The sequence below is a fragment of the Miniopterus natalensis genome, chromosome 5, assembly GCF_054644295.1.
Source record: "Miniopterus natalensis isolate mMinNat1 chromosome 5, mMinNat1.hap1, whole genome shotgun sequence".
NCBI classification, from domain to species: Eukaryota; Metazoa; Chordata; class Mammalia; order Chiroptera; family Miniopteridae; genus Miniopterus; species Miniopterus natalensis.
In genome coordinates, this window is record NC_142085.1 from 29,111,328 (window position 1) to 29,131,931 (window position 20,604).

Here is a 20,604-nt window from a genome sequence, read left to right on the forward strand (position 1 = left end):
ATGAATCACATATATATATGGATCTGAATCACTCTCTTTTATATATATAAAATATAATATATAATATATAATATATAATATATAATATATAATATATAATAAATATATAATATATAATATATAATATATAATATATATAATCACTTTCATATATATATGTGTGTGTGTATATATATATGTGTGTGTTTGTGTGTATATATATGTGTGTGTGTGTGTGTGTGTGTGTGTGTATATATATATATATATATATATATATATATACCACCAATTGTTGGAGGGTTGAGACAAAGAAAGCAGAAAAAAATGAAAAACTTTTTGATTATTTGGAAGGAGCTTAAAAATGGACATTGGCTTCAGTTGGGAGCTTTTCATTGATTCCCAGAACAGCTAGATAGGGGTGGGTACATATCCTGGGAGCATCTGACTACAGTTAAGAATGAAAGCAAAGATCCGTTGTTGATAGGTAGGTCTTGGGAACTCACTTATACCAGCAATGTAGTAAGATACATTAAGAGGAATGAGAAAAAATAATTAATTCAATAAGACCAAGGCCAAAAAGTTGTGCAAAATAGTTATTATTAATATATATAATAAAAATGCAGGACTCCTTTTGTTATGCAATATAAATATGTTTAAGCAATATAATCACCAGAATATTAAGGAATATTTTCAAAGATATACAGTTACCTACATTAATTAATAAGCATGGATTAATTACAACTTTGAAATTTCCTAAAGCAGCCATGTCTTGGGCCATAACAAATTATTTTCAATAAGTAATGAAATCAACAACACTGTGGACATTACTTTGACATGTCATCATGGTAGTCATCATGGTGGTGTCCCTGAGGACTCCCCACAGAGTCCTCAGGGACACCACCAAACCCTATTGTCCCAGGTGACTGTATATTGTAGGAGATTCTTTAAGTAAAATAAATGGCACATTTTGTTTAATTTTGCATTGCTGAAATTAAAAAAAAATTACAGGGAGACTTTCCATTCTAGAAAGGTCAATAATAAATAATGTGCTATAAGCTTATTCTTTCCCTCCACATAAAATATGTCAATGCTAAATTTTATTATAATTTCAACATGCTACAATAATGTGCAATGATTATGGAGAAACGGTCCTAGTTTAAAACCCACCTCAATCCTTCAAGGCACTAAAAATAGTGCAGGGAATTTTCAGAGGAGCCTAGTTAAAGCTAGGTCATGAATAGAATATATGGCTGTTTTCATGAAGTAGCCCATAATGTGTAATATGAATGATATTTTAAATTAGTCTGTAGCCTCAAGATATTTCTTCCAAATGTCATAATAAATATATCATATATTCCTTTATATAATGTATTTTATGATACATTATTAATGGAACATGAATATTTAATACATATTTCAATAATTAGTGGCTGAATTCATATTACAGCATGTCTGATGGTAACTAATATACCTGTTTTTATGCAACTGGCATTAATGCATACATTTTAATATGTCCTTGTCTCTCTTATATTAAAAAGAGATGTAGGTTTATATATAGTATATGCTTTAAGTTTTAAGAATTAGACAATTTAAGAATATCAAGAGGAAAAATAGATGCAAGATTATTAGCAATGTCAAACTGAATGGAAGGAAGCATTTAAAAGTTTTATAAAACTTATGACTTCTCAATAGGCCTAAAGCTTTAATAATTGGGAGCTAGTTTCTAGTCTTCAATTTCATTAAAACATACCTGGCAAGTTGTCCTTTTGAGGGAGTTAAGCCAAAAATTACTTGCGCCTCACAATACCCTTAATTTAGAACTCGATATCTTGAAAGGATAGAATTTTACAGATCAGTATGGTTCTCATTGTGAAAACCGGGAAAAGCAAGACCCGGATCATTTAGGAGATGCCATACTTCTTTGTTCATAGAATTAAATAAAAAAGGTTTGATGAATGAATCAATAATTATAAAACTGTCCTAAAGTCACAAAGCCAGTGATAAAAAACACACACAAAACAAAACAAAAAATGAACAAACAAAAAACACTTTCGATCTACTGAATTTCAGAACACAGCCCTTTCTCCTACACTCAGCTGACTAATCCAGTGCTGAGTCAGTCTCTTTTTGGCAATTCATTTCTTCAGCAAATAATTTTTGAGCACCTATTTTAACCCAGGCAGTATGCTAGAATCTGTAGATTCAAAGATGACTAATTAATGGTCCTGTTCCTACAGAAGCATGTGTGGTAGAGCAAAGGAAGAATTAAAACTCAGGAAAAGAAAAAAAAAAACTTTGGTCAGATTTTGTCACACTTCAATTCAAAGTCCTTCATTGACACCCTCCCTCTTTCACAGCCAACAAAAAAGTCTTGATGATAGCCAACCAGGTCTGTCATCATTTGCCTCTCTGCCTTCTTTCTGAACTCATCCTTCCTTGACCATATTTTGACTCTAGCAACGCTCACCTCCATTTCTATCTATTGCCAGTCCAAACATGCTGTTCCTTCAACAATTTGGCACATGCTCTTCCCCTCAGCCTGACCAGTTTCCCAAAGATACCCGTGTGAAACACTACTTCACTTTTTTCCACATCTTTACTTAATTATTACCCTTTAACTTTTCCTGATCACCTCACAAAAACATCAGTTCCTTCCATTACAATGTCTATCTAATTTCCTCATATTGCCCAGAAGACTGAAGCACAAAATGACATAATTAGCCCAAAGGTATAGAGCTTGTACGTGCCTGAGATTCACTTTAAATACAGCTTCGGACCCCGGATCTGAATCACTTTCTTATACTGCATCAGTAATAGTGGGATCCAAAGAAATGGAAGAAATCTTGCAGGCCATTGGAAAGAGATTCCCTCAGAAGGGCGTCTGCTTTGGCTTCAGGCTGGGGAGAATGACAGGCTGCACCGCGGAGTAAGCAGGGAATGCTGAGTGACTGGAGGAGGGGGGTAGCCTTGCCAAAGCTATCGTCAGCTGTTACCAGCAGCAGTGTCTCCAAAGAATTAGAAAAATAAGTGAACAAACACCTAACTGTAAGAAGAGTTACCTTTTAAAACCAGGCAACTATGGATGTCAGTAATATCAGGTCACGATATTACCTATAGCCAAAGAAAGGGAAACAGAGAACAGGACCAAGTCAGCAGCAGGCCCTGTCCTTTCCCTCTACAGGATTTGCACACTTAGAGGGTGTGGCTGAAGTGCAATCATAATGATTTAGTAACCACAAGCAATGCTATATCTTTATATGTTTTTTCATATTTAACTAATTATATGCCTGCCATTGCACATCTCTATCATCTCAGTCAGTCCTTAAATCAAGTTTTTTAATGAATTGAAATTAAAAGCTGACTTTCAAATTGCTGTGGTAAAATTCAAGAATAAAAAAAAGGAAGACAGCATGTTTAATTACATTACACTCATGAATCAATTATAATAACTTTTAAATAAACCAAAATTTTAGATGACTAATAAGCAATATAACATTTAAAAAAGTATTTTTCATTTACTGTATTACATTTACATATACATATGTATGCATATGTACATATGTATATATATTGCATGCATGTTTTTATAATTTTATTAGTAGGATAAATCATGTTCATAATTTATGAATAATACATATTTTTCAAATATACGAACAAAATGTTTTATTAATACAGGATCAAAATTAAGAAAGTTTTGAGAATGTTGGCAAAAGTTTGACTCAATAAGAACATAGATATCCATTGCAATTGAGTTCTAATGCTGATTTGTATAATATATTTGTATGATAACAGACAGATTCAACACCTATGGATATATTAAAAGATTTTAAAGGGTTTTAGAATACTTATTTTTCCTAAATATTAATAATGTACAATAGCTATCTCATTATTTAGAGTGGATGATCAATTTCTTAGAAAATACTAAAAGTGCATTCTATAATTCATACAAGAAGTTTCCAATCATTTTACTGGGTAGCATTTATACTTAATAAGTTAGGAACTTTTTGGTTAAACTACCAGATGCAATTACTATTAATAATAATAATATTTTTTGCATGTGATTTACACATAATCATTATTTTTCAGCTCTTCAGTAACAAGATCTAAATCTTTTTGGGAAATCTTTTTTTAATTTTTATGACACTTGCCATTGTCAGGGAAATGAATGTCAAGCATAAATCTATTAAATAAATAGATATCATGGATTAAATGGTTCTTATTTTATAACATTATGAACTTCATGTCAGTTTTATTTTTCCTTCACATTGATATCCTGGATCCTTAAAAAGATAAATTGTTCATATTATACTTCATCTTTTGATTTATTTACAGAATGCAACTGAATAGGGATTAGCTTTTAAAGAGGTCATTCATGAGCAAAATGTCAACAGGATTGTTATGCTGCCTAAACAGAATAATGTATAATATGAAGTAAGAGTGACTTAATTAACTGGATCTGTCTCAGTAGAGTGTACTTTTTTCTAGTTAAAACATTGAAAAAAGATAGATAACTGCATTGTGACAATTAATCTATTCATACTTCAGTGTGAGTATAAGAAATGAGGAAGCCAATGAACTATCTGTGTCAGGATAAATAAGTAAAACGTACACTGACCTACTCACCCCTTTGAGTCTACACCAACATTTTCTTTCTCTCTCTTACACACACACACACATAAATTATACTTTAGAGGGCCACAAAAGATGAGCTTCCAACATAAAAAAGGAAAAAATATTAAAAAAAATTGCTGTCCACAAATTTTAAATCCTATTTCAAAGGTATTCTGATGCTACTATGAAGCCCATTTAAGAATCCCTCCGCCTTTTCTTTCTCTTGAGTTAACTATGTGCTAACAATGTGTTACCGAGGTTACTGTACAATAGACGTGCTGGTTTTCCACCAGGTAAAGAACAATTTCTTGGTTATTTTTTTTCTAAGTTTAACACTATTTGGGGGTAATTTCTCACTGCGTGGGTGGGCCTAGATGGGCCAAGCTCTCATTACTTTGTAGTGTTTGAACAGCAACACATTAGACACATGGTAGAGGACCTCAATTACTGGAAAATTGAGGAAGCAGCAAAATAGAGCTATGTCTACAGCACGTAGAGGCTACCAGCTCCAGGAATTGTTTTATGCTACAATCTGGCCTGGGTTTACCACATATCCTGAGAATTCAAAAGAAGATGAACATCTTGATTCTTATAAGAAATTTTCGTGATATTAAATTTTGAAATTCAAACTTATCATTACAGACCAACCAATGGGAGACAAACCTCATGGCTTTTGAGGACAGATTTATTCCTTGGGTCTCCAGATAGGTCATCTCTGTTCTTTATTTTTCCAATCACGTAGAATGAGAGATGACACCATTCTGCACTGATGATCCTATTGGACAACTTAGTTTCTAAATAAGCAGATAGTTTACTGGACTATCAGTAGAAAACTAAAAGATATGAGATGTGTGAGAATACTTTCCACAACAATTTTGTGAATCAGGATATTCTGGTTATGTCATTTTTGTAGTAAGATGACTCAGCACTCTATATAGTAATTAATCTTAATATACAAAAAAAAAGACAATAAAATTATTTGATAACATAAAAAATATATTTAGCTTAGATTATTGCCAGAATAGACATGACTTTAAGTTGGAAATGAATATGCTTTGTTATAAATTTATTTACAATGGAAGTATAAGATGTTCAGCACAGTTACGAAATCTGAACTACCTTTGCTTCTTATAGTGCAGCCCAAGGTCTATTTTTCTGCTGGACTTTTTCTGATGCAGTCAGGTTTTATTCTCAGCCATCCACTCCAACACTCCTATTGTTGCAAAACAAATTTCTGATAACTGGAAAAAATTTTCTTTCCTAGAATCTGAAAATTTCAGGTTTTCAAAAAATTGTGAGATTCTGCCTCCTTTTAACAACAAAAAATTAATAATTAAATATATGTGTTTTAAATCATGGGATTTATAACTTGTTTAAGTTTTTTTTTAAAGAATATATACTGGGTCCTCCCTTGACATTACAGTTATTAATTTTCTGGTGCAGTCTTTCACATATGTGTGATAAGAATTATCTCTTGTTTTATGAATATACAGGGCAGGTCTTATATAAATTGGTCCAGTAGGTGGCAGTTGATCTGCTGCAATCACAGGACATCACTGAGAACAAAAGTAGATGGCCACTAAGACAACCTTGTCAAAACAGCGCCAGGAGCCTGTGGAAAGGTCTTAACTATATACATGTTATGACTTTGCTTGGGGCTAGAATTTATACTCTTCGATCTATGGTTAATTGCATGAATAACAAGAAGTAACAAATTATTTTGGGTTCTAACTAATTAAGTCTGCCAGTGAGCACTTCAGGCACTGGTCCTATTTGTTTGATTAAATTGACAGCCTAGAGGATGGGAAAGATGCCCTCTCTATTTCATTCTTACCCTCACCATCCTCTGCTCCCTCCACAATCTAAGCAGTTCTAGAAGAATTCACTTGGAACAATTTTATCTTCTTTTATCTAAGTTAAGCCAAATTCCTTATCTAAGTGAGGTATAAAAAATAATTTTTTTCTAAAAGACAAGAACATCATAGTAGGCATAGAGGATGATTGATACATAAATTTCTCTAAAATTAGATCTGATTGCATTCGGGTTGTTAGATAAACTACTAAACACCAATTATTTTGAAGTTCAGTAAAAATTAATTCTTTTAGTGTATTTCCCATACAATATTCAGGTATCTGTATTCTTATATGTGGTGTCTGACAACGTTAGACTGAATTTATATTCTAGATCAAGTGTAGAGCAAGTATTTTTAAAAATAGGTTGAGAGAACTTAGAAACTAACAGTGGAAATCTGCTCTAACCTGCTTGGACATATTCCTGTTCTGCCCAATTGTTCAGCACATCTGTCCTCAGTATTTCCTGCTTATCACATTTCCCAGTGCCTAGCCATATTCTGTACCGCAGCTCTCCATATCCATGCCATCTCTATTTTTACTAGAGCAAAGTTTTTTTAATTTGACATTATTATAAGGGAGACTCAATCTATATCAGATAGCTTTTTTCTAATCTACTAATATATTTCCCAAAATTTGGGCAAATAAAGAGCCTTACCAGTCTAAATTCCCACCCACAATGGAATTAAGGCATATTTTAATATCCGTTATGATAAAAAATATCTTTATTAATACAAAATACAAAGAAACAAGAAAAAGTCTTTATAAGTTGATTCTAGGCTCATTCAAGATAATATTCCATTTCCTTTGTTCTTTCTTCGAAAACTCTCCTTATTACATACCCAAGAAAATGTATATACATTGCATATAGCACATAACATTTTCTACATTACATTGATTTATTATATAGCCACATATTCATCACTCACAGAAAGGAAAACTGGGAATGCAATACAAAATAAATGTACTTTGTCCAAAAATCTTAACTAGGCTCTGCCTTACACTATAGGAAGATCCTTGAAAATGTGTCAATACACATTTTAAAGCTGTCCTCTGTAAATATATATTTTTCATTTACTAATATTTCATGATTATCCCTGCAATGTGCAGATTACTATGTAGAAATTATGATGCCATTAATTATAATTTAGTTTCAAATTTGGAATTCTGTGAGTTAGGGCCCTTATTCATTTGTGGGGTTTTTTCTTGTTGTTGTTTTTTCCCCTCAGAGACAGTACTAGCACCAACTTATACTTAGGCATTATGAAATAAATTGAAAATACTTCTTCACATTATATTATTTTGGAATTGTTAGTGTCAATTTAAAATTTCGTTTTAGGTTTAGTTAACATTTCTTTTAAAAGTGTATTTATTTGCCTCCACATGCCAAAATATACTAAAAAATTACATCAAAATTTTAGTGTAATTGTGGATACATTTACTTCAATTACACATAAGATCAAAGAAAAGGTGGGAGGACCAACAAGAGAAATCTGTTGATTAAGCTAGTTGGGTCTGCAAATTTTAAGAAAAGATCTGTCTGCTCTCTCAGTCTGCTGGGACAGGACAGGAACAAACACCCTGATGACTTAAGTGCTGTAGTTGGTACCACTTGGGAGAAGTGACCAGTGGTTCATATCCTTAGACAAAGGTTTCAAAGCTTTGGATTTTATTTATTTATTTTTTTGTGTGTGATTATCAGTATAGCATAATAGTTCTCAATAATGCAAAAGAGGCTATGGGGAAATTGCTTTTTCCTTATGTTTTTCTTTCCCCTTGTTACATTGAATTTTTCTTAAAATTAAAAATTTAGAGTACATTTTTAAATATTAAATATATAACTGGATTAAAATATAATCACACATTTCCCTATTATAAAAATCATTTATATATATATATATGTGTGTATATATATATATATATATATATATATATATATATATATATATATATACAGCACATTTAATAAAATATCTTAAATGCCAAATTTTGAGAAAGTTTTTTCTTTACATTTAAAATTTAAATTATTCAGTGAGGACACATCTTCACTAAATAGTTCTAGCATTGAAGCTTTAATTTGTATAAATACATTTTTATACTATCACCTTGGGTAATTTTTGGATTGAAGTCATTCACTTGATATACTCTAGTCATCTGAAGGATGGAAACTGGGCTTCTAAAATCTGTAGCAAGGCAATAAATATCTGCTCTGAGAGTTGTGGGACAGCAATTACCAATCTGCAATGCAGATCTGAATATTTCCTCTTAGACTCCTCTTGCCTCATGATACCACAAACAACTCTCATTTTTCTCTTAGTGCCTATTGCTAAAATACACCCATTCCAAGAGAGCTTTTTATGCTCCATAACCTGGCTGTTTCTGATTCTGCCCAACTCTCACTGACCAAATGCAGATATCACACCAACGTCTAAAATACATGGAACCACAATCACAGGGAGAGAAATCAAAGCCTTTTTCTATCCCCACAATCAGTGTTAGGCAGTTGGATAAATTGATCCAAAGTAATCTGAGTCCCCAACTTTTACTATAGCTCATTCCAGTTACTGCAGTTATTAGCTTCTCGTGAATGGCTTGACTAGGATGAACATTCTACCAAAGGAGAAAGCTGCTGAGTTTATAAGATTGTAAATTCTTTTCCATACTGTATATCTAGTTCAGAAGTAAATTACGCTCTAGTAACCTGCTTATAAGCCTAGGGACTAACATCCTGAATTCCATTGCCTCTCTTAGGTCCAGTGCAATTGTACCAAGACGCTGTAAGTTTCTCTTACTGCATTTCTACTAATAAAATAACTGCATCTTTCTTAGCCAACATTCCCTCTGCAGCTCTGGGTCTCTGCTAAGCTTTAGCCAGGCCCATTGAATAATAGTTCTCAGCCTATGCCAGGCTGCTTGCAGCATTGAAGTTCCAGTTTACCTTGTATATAATTTATACCTGAAGCTCTACCCAAATCTTGGAGAAAAATCTCAGCTGGCTCACAAGAGGTTGGCATCACGCTCTTAAATTTCAACTACTCTATAAGCATCACATCATAATTTAGTTAAAGTTGCATATTCTGGAAAAAGAACCCCTAAGGCCCCATTTTGTTCAATAGCCTTTCAAATCAGTCCTCAGCAATGCCCCTTAAGGGATCACCCTGCTCTTCCCGAAACAATGTCTTCTAAAATAGCCATATATCCTTGATGACGAAGACTTCTGGAAGTGCTCATCAAAACTAGCTGAGGATAGCACTTTTACCATAAAACAGTTTCCACTTGAGAAAGAAATGTTTATTATCCTATCAATCTTCATCCTGAATTTACTTTTTTATAATTCCAGCTATAAATTCTCAGCTCCAGTTCTTCTGCAGATGAAAAGCCAATGCTTAAATTTTAGTGTCTGTGGCTACATCCTATCACCTGTTGCTAGACCATTCCCTGAATTGACCTGTCCCCCCTATTACCTCTCAGGACACGTCCCAGTGCAAGCTTCTAGTACAGATTAGCATTAGCTGTGCCTCAGGGTTCCATACAAGAGGTTTCCAACATGAACTTATACCATGCCCGTGACCTTCTGCAGGCAGCCTCCAATAGTTGTGGATAGCTAGTAGGTATGCATTATGGTTCTAAATGTGAATCTTCTGTGGACTATTTTAAAAATACAGAGGCTCAGCCCTCACTTCCTATCTACTACAATCAGAATCCCCAGCAGGTAGGTCTAGAATAAGCACATCGTTTTAGAAATGGCACAGGTGACTGTGATGTATTACAGAATCTCTGAAATACTGGTTTACTCTCAGGATTCCTGTCCTCCCCAGTTTCTTGAGTCCTATGGGCAACTGAACTCAAACTCTGATATTTTCAGAGGTGCAGCAAGATCTAGGACAGAAAAAAAATCTCAAGTGGCATGTGATCTGCAGAGATGTCTTAAGGCTACTATATATGTATGTATTACTATGTGGCCATAAGAAATCAGCTTCATTTCTACCAGCCTTATGTTTTTCTTTGTAGAATATATCTTCTATGATGCACCAGTGAACTATAAAAGAAGTCCTGGAAGACACACAATGCCACAGAAAAAACAGAGACTCACATTTTCTGACCAAAAAACCCCAAAACTCTTGATTGTACATATTAAAAAGAATACAAGATCAGAAATAGCATTGCAGACTTATATTTATGCTTATATTTATGTTGATGTACCCATTCACACTTATATCCATGCCAATGACATTGGTCTCTTTTGAGTTTTTGTTTCAGATTTTTTAAACTATGGAGGGTAAACATTTTTTGTCTCAGTGTTCTAAGCACAGCAGTTAGAGAAACGGAGTTTTTCTTGCTTAGAGAGGGCAGAGAAGGCCACCTTAAATCAGATAAGATTTAGGTGGAGTTAACCAGATTAAAGGCTTGATGCCTAAAGAGAAAAAGATTAGGCTGAGTTGTTTTGCTTTGTGCCTGTCAGACACTGAACCTTTCACCAGAAATGCAGGAGACTCATGTGGAGCTTTAAAGGATGACCAAAGAACCCCAACAGCCTGAGATCGTGTAAAACAAAAGCTATCACCAGCTGTCCAATCTCTGGGATCTTGGCGTGAGTGCAGACTCTACAGGTTTCTTACTCACAAGAAAAATCTAAAAATAGTTAAACAGATATAAAGACCTGACATTCATTCATTCATTCATTCATTCATTCATTCATTCATTCATTCATTCATCCTTTATTTCCTTTCTCTCTAAACCCTTCTCTCTCTTTTTACAGAATTAAATCATCACCATCTGCAGCAGCATCAAACATGGTATTTATTTGTTAATTATATGTGGCAGGCACTAGGTTAAGCATTTTTACATGCAGTATCTCATTTAATCTTCATAGCAATCTTGCAAAGTAGCTGCTATTAATTTGTGCATTATTAAAATGAACTGACTGAGGCTTATAAATACTAAATGACTTATACGAGGTAACACCAGTGAAAGCAAAGCTATCTCAAAAGGCCCCTTTTGAATGTGCAGCCTTTTGGGGTGAAAGGCCATGCTGCAAAATTTCACCCTACTCTAATCAAGATGATGGCACAAGCCACTCTGTATTATTCCAAACCAAAGTTGTTCATCATTTACATAAAGAAGCTATTTATCTGTTGTCTCTAATGAATATGCATATATTATAATATGTTTATAAGTTCAAATATGAAGTAAATTGACATGGACTTCAGAACTTGAATTTTAGAATGCTCTTAATTTCTGCTTAAATCAAGGTGATTGGCAAAAAGACTATAGAAAATAGACAAGTTTTTTTTTCTGTGTATGTACATACCTATGTGCATGCATAGTTGCAGATACACTTATTTCCACAAATATATATCCATTTCCTAACTCAAAATTTCCTACTTTTCACTATTGATAACTCCTCACAGACACATAGGAACTTGGGATGACACAGAGTTAGAACATAATGGCATTCTTAACTGATGGAGATAAAGGATTTACTCTCCTTGACCACTGTTCTTGTTGGTTAATAAGCTGTTAAAATAAACCTGTTTTTCTGAAGGTTAGATGTGCTTTTTCTCTTATTATCTTCTTAAAAACAGTATATAAACATAATAGAGCCATTTTAGAAATGTCTTGCATAGATTTATCCAATTAAAAATAACATCTATCTAAATGGCAGAAAGAATGTTTCTTAGGAAAAAAATAAAATTACTGTGGACCAAACTATTTAATAAATTTTCAGAAATAAATTGTGAAATCTATTGTTGAGTTATAGTTATAGTTATATATGTATCAGATGAATGAACTAAAACTTTATATTAGTTATGGATTATACAAAGAAAACAAGTCTATAATCTACTACACTGTAGAAAAGATAGAAACTGATGCCTATTATAATGAGGCACTTTTATAAATGTAATGTTCCCTTAATTTCAATAAATTCTTAAAGTAAGTATCCGTGTAACAAAAGGTAGAGATCTGGGTAATAAAAATATTTAAGTAGATCTTATTTTTCATAGGCAAAAGTAGGCTATTTAGAATGGATAAGACCAAAGGACTTCATTTCGTTTTACCTAATTCTCACACTATCTTTTTTAACTGGGTGTTGTTGTTAAATAATACATCAAGATTAAGATTAATTTCATAGGTATATAGTCTGTACTGAAGATGTTGCAACTACTCAGTTTAATCAAAAGACTTCATTGAACCTGTGGGATATCATTATAATCAATCGGTAATTGATTATATTTTAACACTCTCACAATGATATTAACCAGCCTTTGTGAAAAGCTACAATATCATGCGCAGATTTTCTGATTGGCAAATGTCAATACATAAAGAGAGTGATACTTCACTAAGTTATTACAACCGAGGAGAAAACAATATATTATTATTTCCCAATCACAAAAGGATTGGAATGAAAAAGTTAGATTTATTCCCTTTGTGTTAAAAGCAAAAGCACTGAAACAGATGGAAGAATCCAAAAGAGAATAGTGCCTTTAAATAGAGGGTGCAATTAAATATGCTGCTAAAAACTCAAGGGATAAGTTGCTGAGTTTTTCAGATCATCTTTTATTTCTCTTTTAAGGTGGTAAATTGCAAGAGATCAGTACTTATGAAATAGAAACCTCTGTGCTCCACCCCGAATATCACAGAAGTTTAGAGCTAGAAAGTGCAATCTAGATACCTAGTTCAGGGATTCTCAAATAGAAATAAACACATGTCAAAATCACAAGGAATTATAAATTACTCACATGTTTGGATCCATCTACTGAATCAGAATTTTAAGCATGTGTATTTTCCTAGGCAAACCCCTAGTTAAGAACAATTGAGTTCAACTCTTTTATTTTATTGAAGAAACTGATAGGATAAACAACTAAAAGAAAAAACAAAACAAAAAACTTTCTTGTGTATATTTTGGTGCTTAAATAAAATGCAAAGCTATCCTTAAATTAATAAAATAGTGCCACATATAATGAATTTGAAAGGATATTCTAATAATTCTTCTTCATTTTATGTTTCCAATAAGTTAAATGATTTGTGATAAGTCATAGACCAAATCCATGTCAATGCCAGATGATCTCCAATGTTCTCTCCTGTTTTAAGTCACCCAAACTTACAAGATGTTTAACCCAACCAAGTTAAAAAATGAGTAAGAAAAAAATCACTTTTTGAGGTTCACTATTTTAGATGATTTTCTATAGGACTTATGACTTACAAGCAATGTTAGTATACAACACAGCCATAGTAAAGACTATATATAAGAGCTAAGACATTTGAGGCTTGACACATTTTGTCATGTTCCCATGTAACTGAGAAAGTATTGAGAATAAAATGTGTTACCATCTTCTTTTGCTACCCAAAATGAAATTTTATTTTTTCCCGTCAAGGCGCATTTTGACAATTCTCTGTGCTTTGAGAATTCTGAAGCTCCCAAACTCTGACGCTGAGTCAGAGTCTCTGTGTTAATTTCCATCAAATGAGATTAAGCAGTTCTTCATGAAGAGAGGGAGCATGAAAGAAATGAAGGCTTTTTTTGTATTTGGACACCGAGCAGTTGGACTAAATCCACATTGAGGCAGGGTTTGTAATCCTAGAGACAGAGCAGAACCGGAGGTTTTAGGGGTTCTAATTGGACACTCAGAAGGGGCAATGGGGACCTGACCACTAATTAGCTAAGCACCATGAACTTGGGCGGTGTACAGAAGGTCCCGGGAGCCAAATTTGGTATGAAAAGGAACGGACTCATTTGGCAGATTAACTTCTCTCTGAAAGGAGTATGGGATGACACAACAAACATTTCAGTAGCAGCCAAGATGAACTACGGAGCGCGGGCTGTTCCCTCATAATCCTGGCTCCAGCCACCCCTAGTTTTTACTCTATAATCCCAAAGAGAGGGAATGGGCAACTCTCAAATGACTGACATGGATTTTTCAGCCATATGGTGGTGAAGGGAAAGACAGTTTTACTTTTGACTATAAAGCATATCAGTTCAGTTCAGTTATTGCTCCTGAGTATTAGGGAGAACACTTTTATCTCCAGTTTACCAGTACATATAATACGTACACATTTTAACATAGCTGTATGTGAATAAAAACTTTGTTTTTTTCCACATGTTAGTTCTACTGCACTATTTTAGTTTCTCCTGCTGTTATCAAAATTAAGCATTCATTATTCATGTAAGATATGAATACAGAGGAAAATGAAAGTAAAATGAGAGGGAAAATACTAGAATAAGTTGATCATACATATTTAAATAACCACAAATAAATAGCTATTCTCAAATACGTCTAAGAAACTACATGAAGGATAAATTTTATTCCACCCATTCTTCACATTTGTATTTCATTATAGGATCAGCATTAAATATTTTCTGTTTTTCTCCCATTGTTTTGTTAGGTTTACTGAACCATAAAGAAAGGAAGAAGAAACCTGGTTCATTGTTACAAAATATTTCTGGTCTTGGTTTCAAAGTCTTCTGTTGTTGTTTTTTAATTTTTTATTTAAACTCACATTCATGATGCCACATATACTCATAAGGAAATGTTGCAAAAGTGAAAATGCTTATTTAAAGCTACACCATACCAAGTTCAAGGAAGAAGGGAGCCTCCCATCTGTGACATCACCTGGATCGGTCTGGAGAGTATGACCAATATGGAAAGCAGGCTACTGACTCCTGCAGCCCAATGTGAGTGCCTCATAGATTGAGCAAAATCATTTTTCTGTTCATCACAATTACTAAATATTTTCCAGAAACATCACACCCCATGCCTTTCTTTTCTCTTCCCCTTTAAAACCTTCAGCATTTCCTGGTTAGTGTTTACCAATGAGTTGATGAACGAAAGCAAATATGAAACTCAAATTGGGCCTTGATTTATTTAGAAATTATCAGTTTTTAGTTCTTCCTGCCTGGCTTAGTGTCTTTGCAATGATTTTTTGTTTCAATTTATTATTATAGAGTGTATTATTTGTCCAGTTATCTACCATTTATTCCTATACAAAAATGCAATATTTATCATGATATTGGTGTGATAGTTAATTTAGCTGGCTTGAGTATTCAAACCCTGCATATTCCAAAGGAAGGGCTGGCCCTTGACTGGGCTTGGAAGATAACCCTACCCTTGGAATGTCTTGCCTAGTAACAGTGCGCTTGATCCCTGACAGCCTGAGCTGTGCCAAATAGTTTAGGACAGTGGAAGCTTGTTTTTTAAACCTGGGGCTTTGCACCATGCTGTATCAGTTTGAATGCTGCAGTAGTTGAAGCTGGATTAGCTAAAGCCTGTGCCCTGTGAATGACTGGAATAAAAAACCTGAACATCAAGGCTTCAGTGGCAACACTTCAGTAGAGTTGTCACACATCACTTCTGAGAGAATTAAGTGCTGTACACACATCTCCACTAGGAGACACCAGAAAGCCTGTGCCTGGTTTCTCCATGGCTTTGCCATTTGTGCCTTTTGCTACTTTTTTTTTTTTAGGGTGGGGGTGGAGAATGTACCTTTTGCTACTTTTAATCTATAACTTCTCACTGTAATAAACCCTAACCATGAGTATCCTGACTCCTAGTGAATCATCAAATCTGGGCGTAATAATGTTGGAGCCTCAGATATAATATCTAAATGCTATCAAATGCTTTGAACATTTTTTAATTTTTATTTTTTATTTATTTTTAAAAAAACATATCTTTATTGATTTCAGAGAGAGGAAAGGAGAGGGAGAGAGAGACAGAAACATCAATGATGAGAGAGTCACTAATCGGACACCTCCTGCACGCCCCTGACTGGGGATCACCTGGATCCTAGGCCGAGGCTCAACTGCCGAGCCATGCACATCCGGGCTATTTTTTAATTTTTAAACAATCTGTTGTTTCTGTAACATCTTCTCTTGGAAGAAGATCATCAAATCAGTGATATTTCATTTTGTAATTGATATATGAATTATAGTTACAGTTAGGTAATTTCAATGATGTCCTTGTATATTATATTTAAATCATTAATAAAATATGATAATCTAGTTAGTAAAAATTATTTAGAGAATTTTATTTCCTTTTCAAACCTGCTGCTTTCTGCTTTGTTTCTTTTTTCTTTCTCCCTCAGCTTTATGGAGGTACAATTGAAAAAGTGTACAAAGTGATGATTTCATATATGTATACCTTGTGAAATGATTTCCATTAAATAATGAATAGTTGATAAGGTTAACTAATACACTCATCACCTCACATAATTACCTTTTTGTGTGTGTCAGGAGAATCATTAAAATCTACTCTCTTAGCAAATTTCAAGTATACAATAGACTACTATTAAGTATAGTTACTATATTGTATATTAGATTCCCAGAACTTATTCATCTTATAACTGAAGACTTGTATCCTTTGACCAGCATCTCCCTATTTTCTCCAAACCCAGCTGCTGGTAACTGCTATTCTACACTCTGTTTCTATGAGTTCTACCTTTTTTGAAAATTCTTATTATACAATTTTTTTCATTCTTATTATACAATTTCTGAAAGTATGAAGCAAGATTGTAAACCAATAGTAATCTAAATTTAGTCTGAATAACTTCTCACTGGCAATTTATAAAATGGATAAATGAGAGAATACTATACTTGGAAGCTTTCTTATTTGATATAATGCAGTTTCTCAAGTTGCAGACCCTGACTTTTCAAATGATTGGAATAGTGTCACACAGAGAAGTTGCGGCAAAGTCAAGCTAGAAGTTGAATATTATTATTATGGGTATAAAGCTCTTTCTGCTATAATAAACTCCTATTATTGCTGAAGTTATAGCTGAAATCATCGACTAAAATAAAGTTTAATCACATTATGGAAATTAGATGATTTACCTGCAAGTAAAAGGGACTCTAATTCAAGCCATATTTAAAAATAGGCCATGAGTGATCTCATATAATTAGATCTGGAGGTTGGGCAGGCACCTGGGGTGGGGGTGGGGGTGGGGCTTCAATCAGTTCAACAATTGATCAATAGTCAACTTTCTTCTACCTCTCAGCTCTGCCACCTTCCGTCACTGATGATTAAGCAGCACCTCACTCCTGTCCTTGGTGTCTGAAAATGGCAACAGCAATTATATTTATAATTCCAGATGTTAGAAGGTCTGGGAAAGGTCCCTACCTTTTACTTACATCCTATTTACTTTTCCCAGAAAGAACTTCACTGTTATGGCAGCAACCAGCACCGGGTCCCATGCCCATCCCCACAGGAATCCCCGAAAGTGGATGGGATTAGGTGACCGACTTACACAAAGCATCCGGCGTGAATTAAGACAAAGCATCTGGGCCACCACACATACCTCAAGGGTGGTTGGAGAGCTGATGGGCCATCCAGTTTCAGCACACAGCTCCAAACATTAGTTATAATTCTTCATTTAGGTGCCTGCCTTCCTGGTGGGAAAGACAGAATTTGCCACAAACGATCTTTTCATTGTAAAAATAAACAACGTAGGGACAGGTACAGTGAGGGCCAAAATATGTCCATGAAAACAAGTCTGTTCTTCAGAGCCTTTTTTCTAACCTCAGTTAGTGTAGTCCTGTGAAAATCAGCTCCGTGGCTAAAGGGTAAACTGTAAGCCTATCCTCGTATCGCAGCATTGACCTGTGTTGTCTGCCATTTATTTTCTGGAGCCAGTCAGCGAATCCACCTTGAGTAGGTGTTTTTTATGTCAGGCTTTGTGAAAAATGAGGAGCCTGAGGGGAATCCCATTGATTTGCCAACTGTGTCAGTCCGTTTAAGGCAGAATGGCACATGCTTGTGACAAAGGCAGTGACAAATGGGTATGTACTCACGGGACAGCACCAACACAGAAGAATGAAGAAAACCATGGAAGTGCACCACGTGAGATGGAAATCAAAAGAAAGTTCACGATTATATATTCCGTGTGGGTATATAACACCTTGAGGTAAGTAGAAGTAGGTACCTATAAGACTAACAGCACTTTCCAGAATAATTTCTGAAGTTTTACATGAATTCAGCATCACCAAGAGTTGTGAAATCAGAGTGAACCATTTGTTTTATGTCATTTACAAAACCTATACATAGTGGTGAACAGAACATTCTTTACCACTATTAAGTGAAAAAATATCGCTTGAGGTTGTTGTTTTGTTGTTGTTGTTAATCCTTCCCTGAGGATATTTTCTCTGCTGATTTTTTTAAGAGAGAGTGGAAGGGAGGGAGGGAGGAAGGGAGAGAGAAACACCAATGTGAGAGAGACACACCAATGGGCTGCCTCCCACACTCGCCCCAAAGGGGGGGCAGGGAGAACCAGCAACCCAGGCACGTTCCCCTGACCAGGAATCGAACCCGAGACCCTCAGGTGTATGGGCTGATGCTCCAACCACTGAGCCACACCGGCCAGGGGGAGTTTCTGCTTTCTGATCTTAATAAGCACCCATATGCATTTTTATGTACCAACATGCCACATAGGCAAAAGTTAGCTTTATATGTAGGGGTTCCTTTATGCTAGCACACATTAAGATATGTTAATAATATTCATGGATACTAACGAGATGGAGATCTTTGCAGGTAGAGTTGTGCTCACGGGCATTCAGGATGCAGTCATCGATGTCCTGTTCACGTCTCAGGCCCGCGTAGCCAGGGTTGCCGAAGCAGGAGAAGCCATCAACCGCTGAAAACAACAGAAGAGGGAAAAGTCTTACCTTCTTTCCTCATGGCATAGGTAATACTAGTTACTCTAAAGATTTTGCTCATCTAAATACATTTTACTTTTAACCAAAAATTGTGAATTTTTAATATTTAAAACTCTATTACGTAGCTCTCTATGATTTATTAAAAAACACACATTATTGCTCAGTTCTATTTAACTTAAACTTTGATTATTTAAAATAAGAATAATCACAAGTAAGAATAATAATAAACATTTGGTAATAATTTGCAAAGCAAAATTATTCGGTTTCCTTTTCTTTTCTTTTTTTGGTCAATAAACAGTACTTATGGTTAACAGGCTACTGTTGGTATCAATTAACTTTTCCCAGATTGTTTTAGATTTAATGAACCAGAAGTTAACTGCTTGTTAAAGCTCTTGGTGCGACAAGGTACATAAAAGTTCGCAGGCATCTAAAAGTTGACTTTGAACCACTTAAGCCTTTGTTCAAAAGAGCTTTCACGTTTCATCATAATCTTTTAAAAGTCGAGATCAGAACATGCTCTCTATTTCATCGTTAATGGTGGAAAAAGAACAGCGTCTCAGGCATGGCAAGGAAACAGCGACGTCACGGACTGCAGCTGGAGCGGGCCTGCATTCAGAGCTGCTTCTGCACGTCCCGGGGCCTCTCATTATCCCTGAGACCTACCATGTAATCTGCGCTGACATTCTGGCTCTGTGTGAGCACCTGCTATTACTCTCATTAAATGCTCAGATCCTGGTGGCAAGAGCATTTTTAATGTAATGTCAGGTACTTAGCTGGCTTCTAGGTTGCAGCAGCCACGCTTCTGTGCAGCACGTGTAACCAGGGCCCCCAAGGAGAACAAGCCAGCCCGCGGCCCTCGGAGAGACAAGGGACACGCAAAACACCCAGCTCTTTAGACAGAATTTTACTTCTGTTTTACTTTACTTTTTTCATCTAGCATTCTAGTTTTCAACATCTCTTTTAATATAAATGATTAATTAATATGCGGGAGGAGTTGTACATAAATTAATGAGATACAATTTTATCAGCTGGTGCGTCTTTGTATGTTATAAATGGCATTAAGTAGGTCAACAAATTAAAACCAAATATTATACAATATGTAATGAAGACACGGAATCACATCGCTCATTTTAATATTTTTTAAAGGTTTATGACTACAATTTGTTTGGATAGTGATACAAATTGTCAAGTAACAAATAACTGGAGTTGAATGAACTTTCCGTGTAGGTGTAGACGTTCTCTATGTAGATAAACGGTGAATCACTTTAAAAGAAACATGACGACAAAAGATAACTTTGAATTAACAAAGGCTCTGAAAAACAGGTTGGTTTTAAAAAAAAATAAGGCATGTTCTTATTATCAATGAATATGCTTTCTGAATGCTAACATTTTTGGGCTAAGAAGCTAAGAAATAAGCTATATTCCAAAGAAGGTCCTGGGGGATTAATTTGAATACCTTAAATAAGATAAACAAGCAAACCAACAACCACAACTTTGTTTCAAGTTTAAAACAAAAACTG

The 20,604-nt window shown here is 34.7% G+C and overlaps 1 protein-coding gene across 1 annotated transcript in view; it reads right to left on the reverse strand.

Annotated features, from left to right (window-relative positions):
- EYS (EGF-like photoreceptor maintenance factor) overlaps positions 1–20,604 on the reverse strand; it is a 1,117,601-nt gene that overhangs the window by 807,611 nt on the left and 289,386 nt on the right. The window contains 1 exon segment of the mRNA XM_087817245.1: positions 18,941–19,062. Within this exon segment, the coding sequence (XP_087673371.1) occupies positions 18,941–19,062 (122 nt within the window).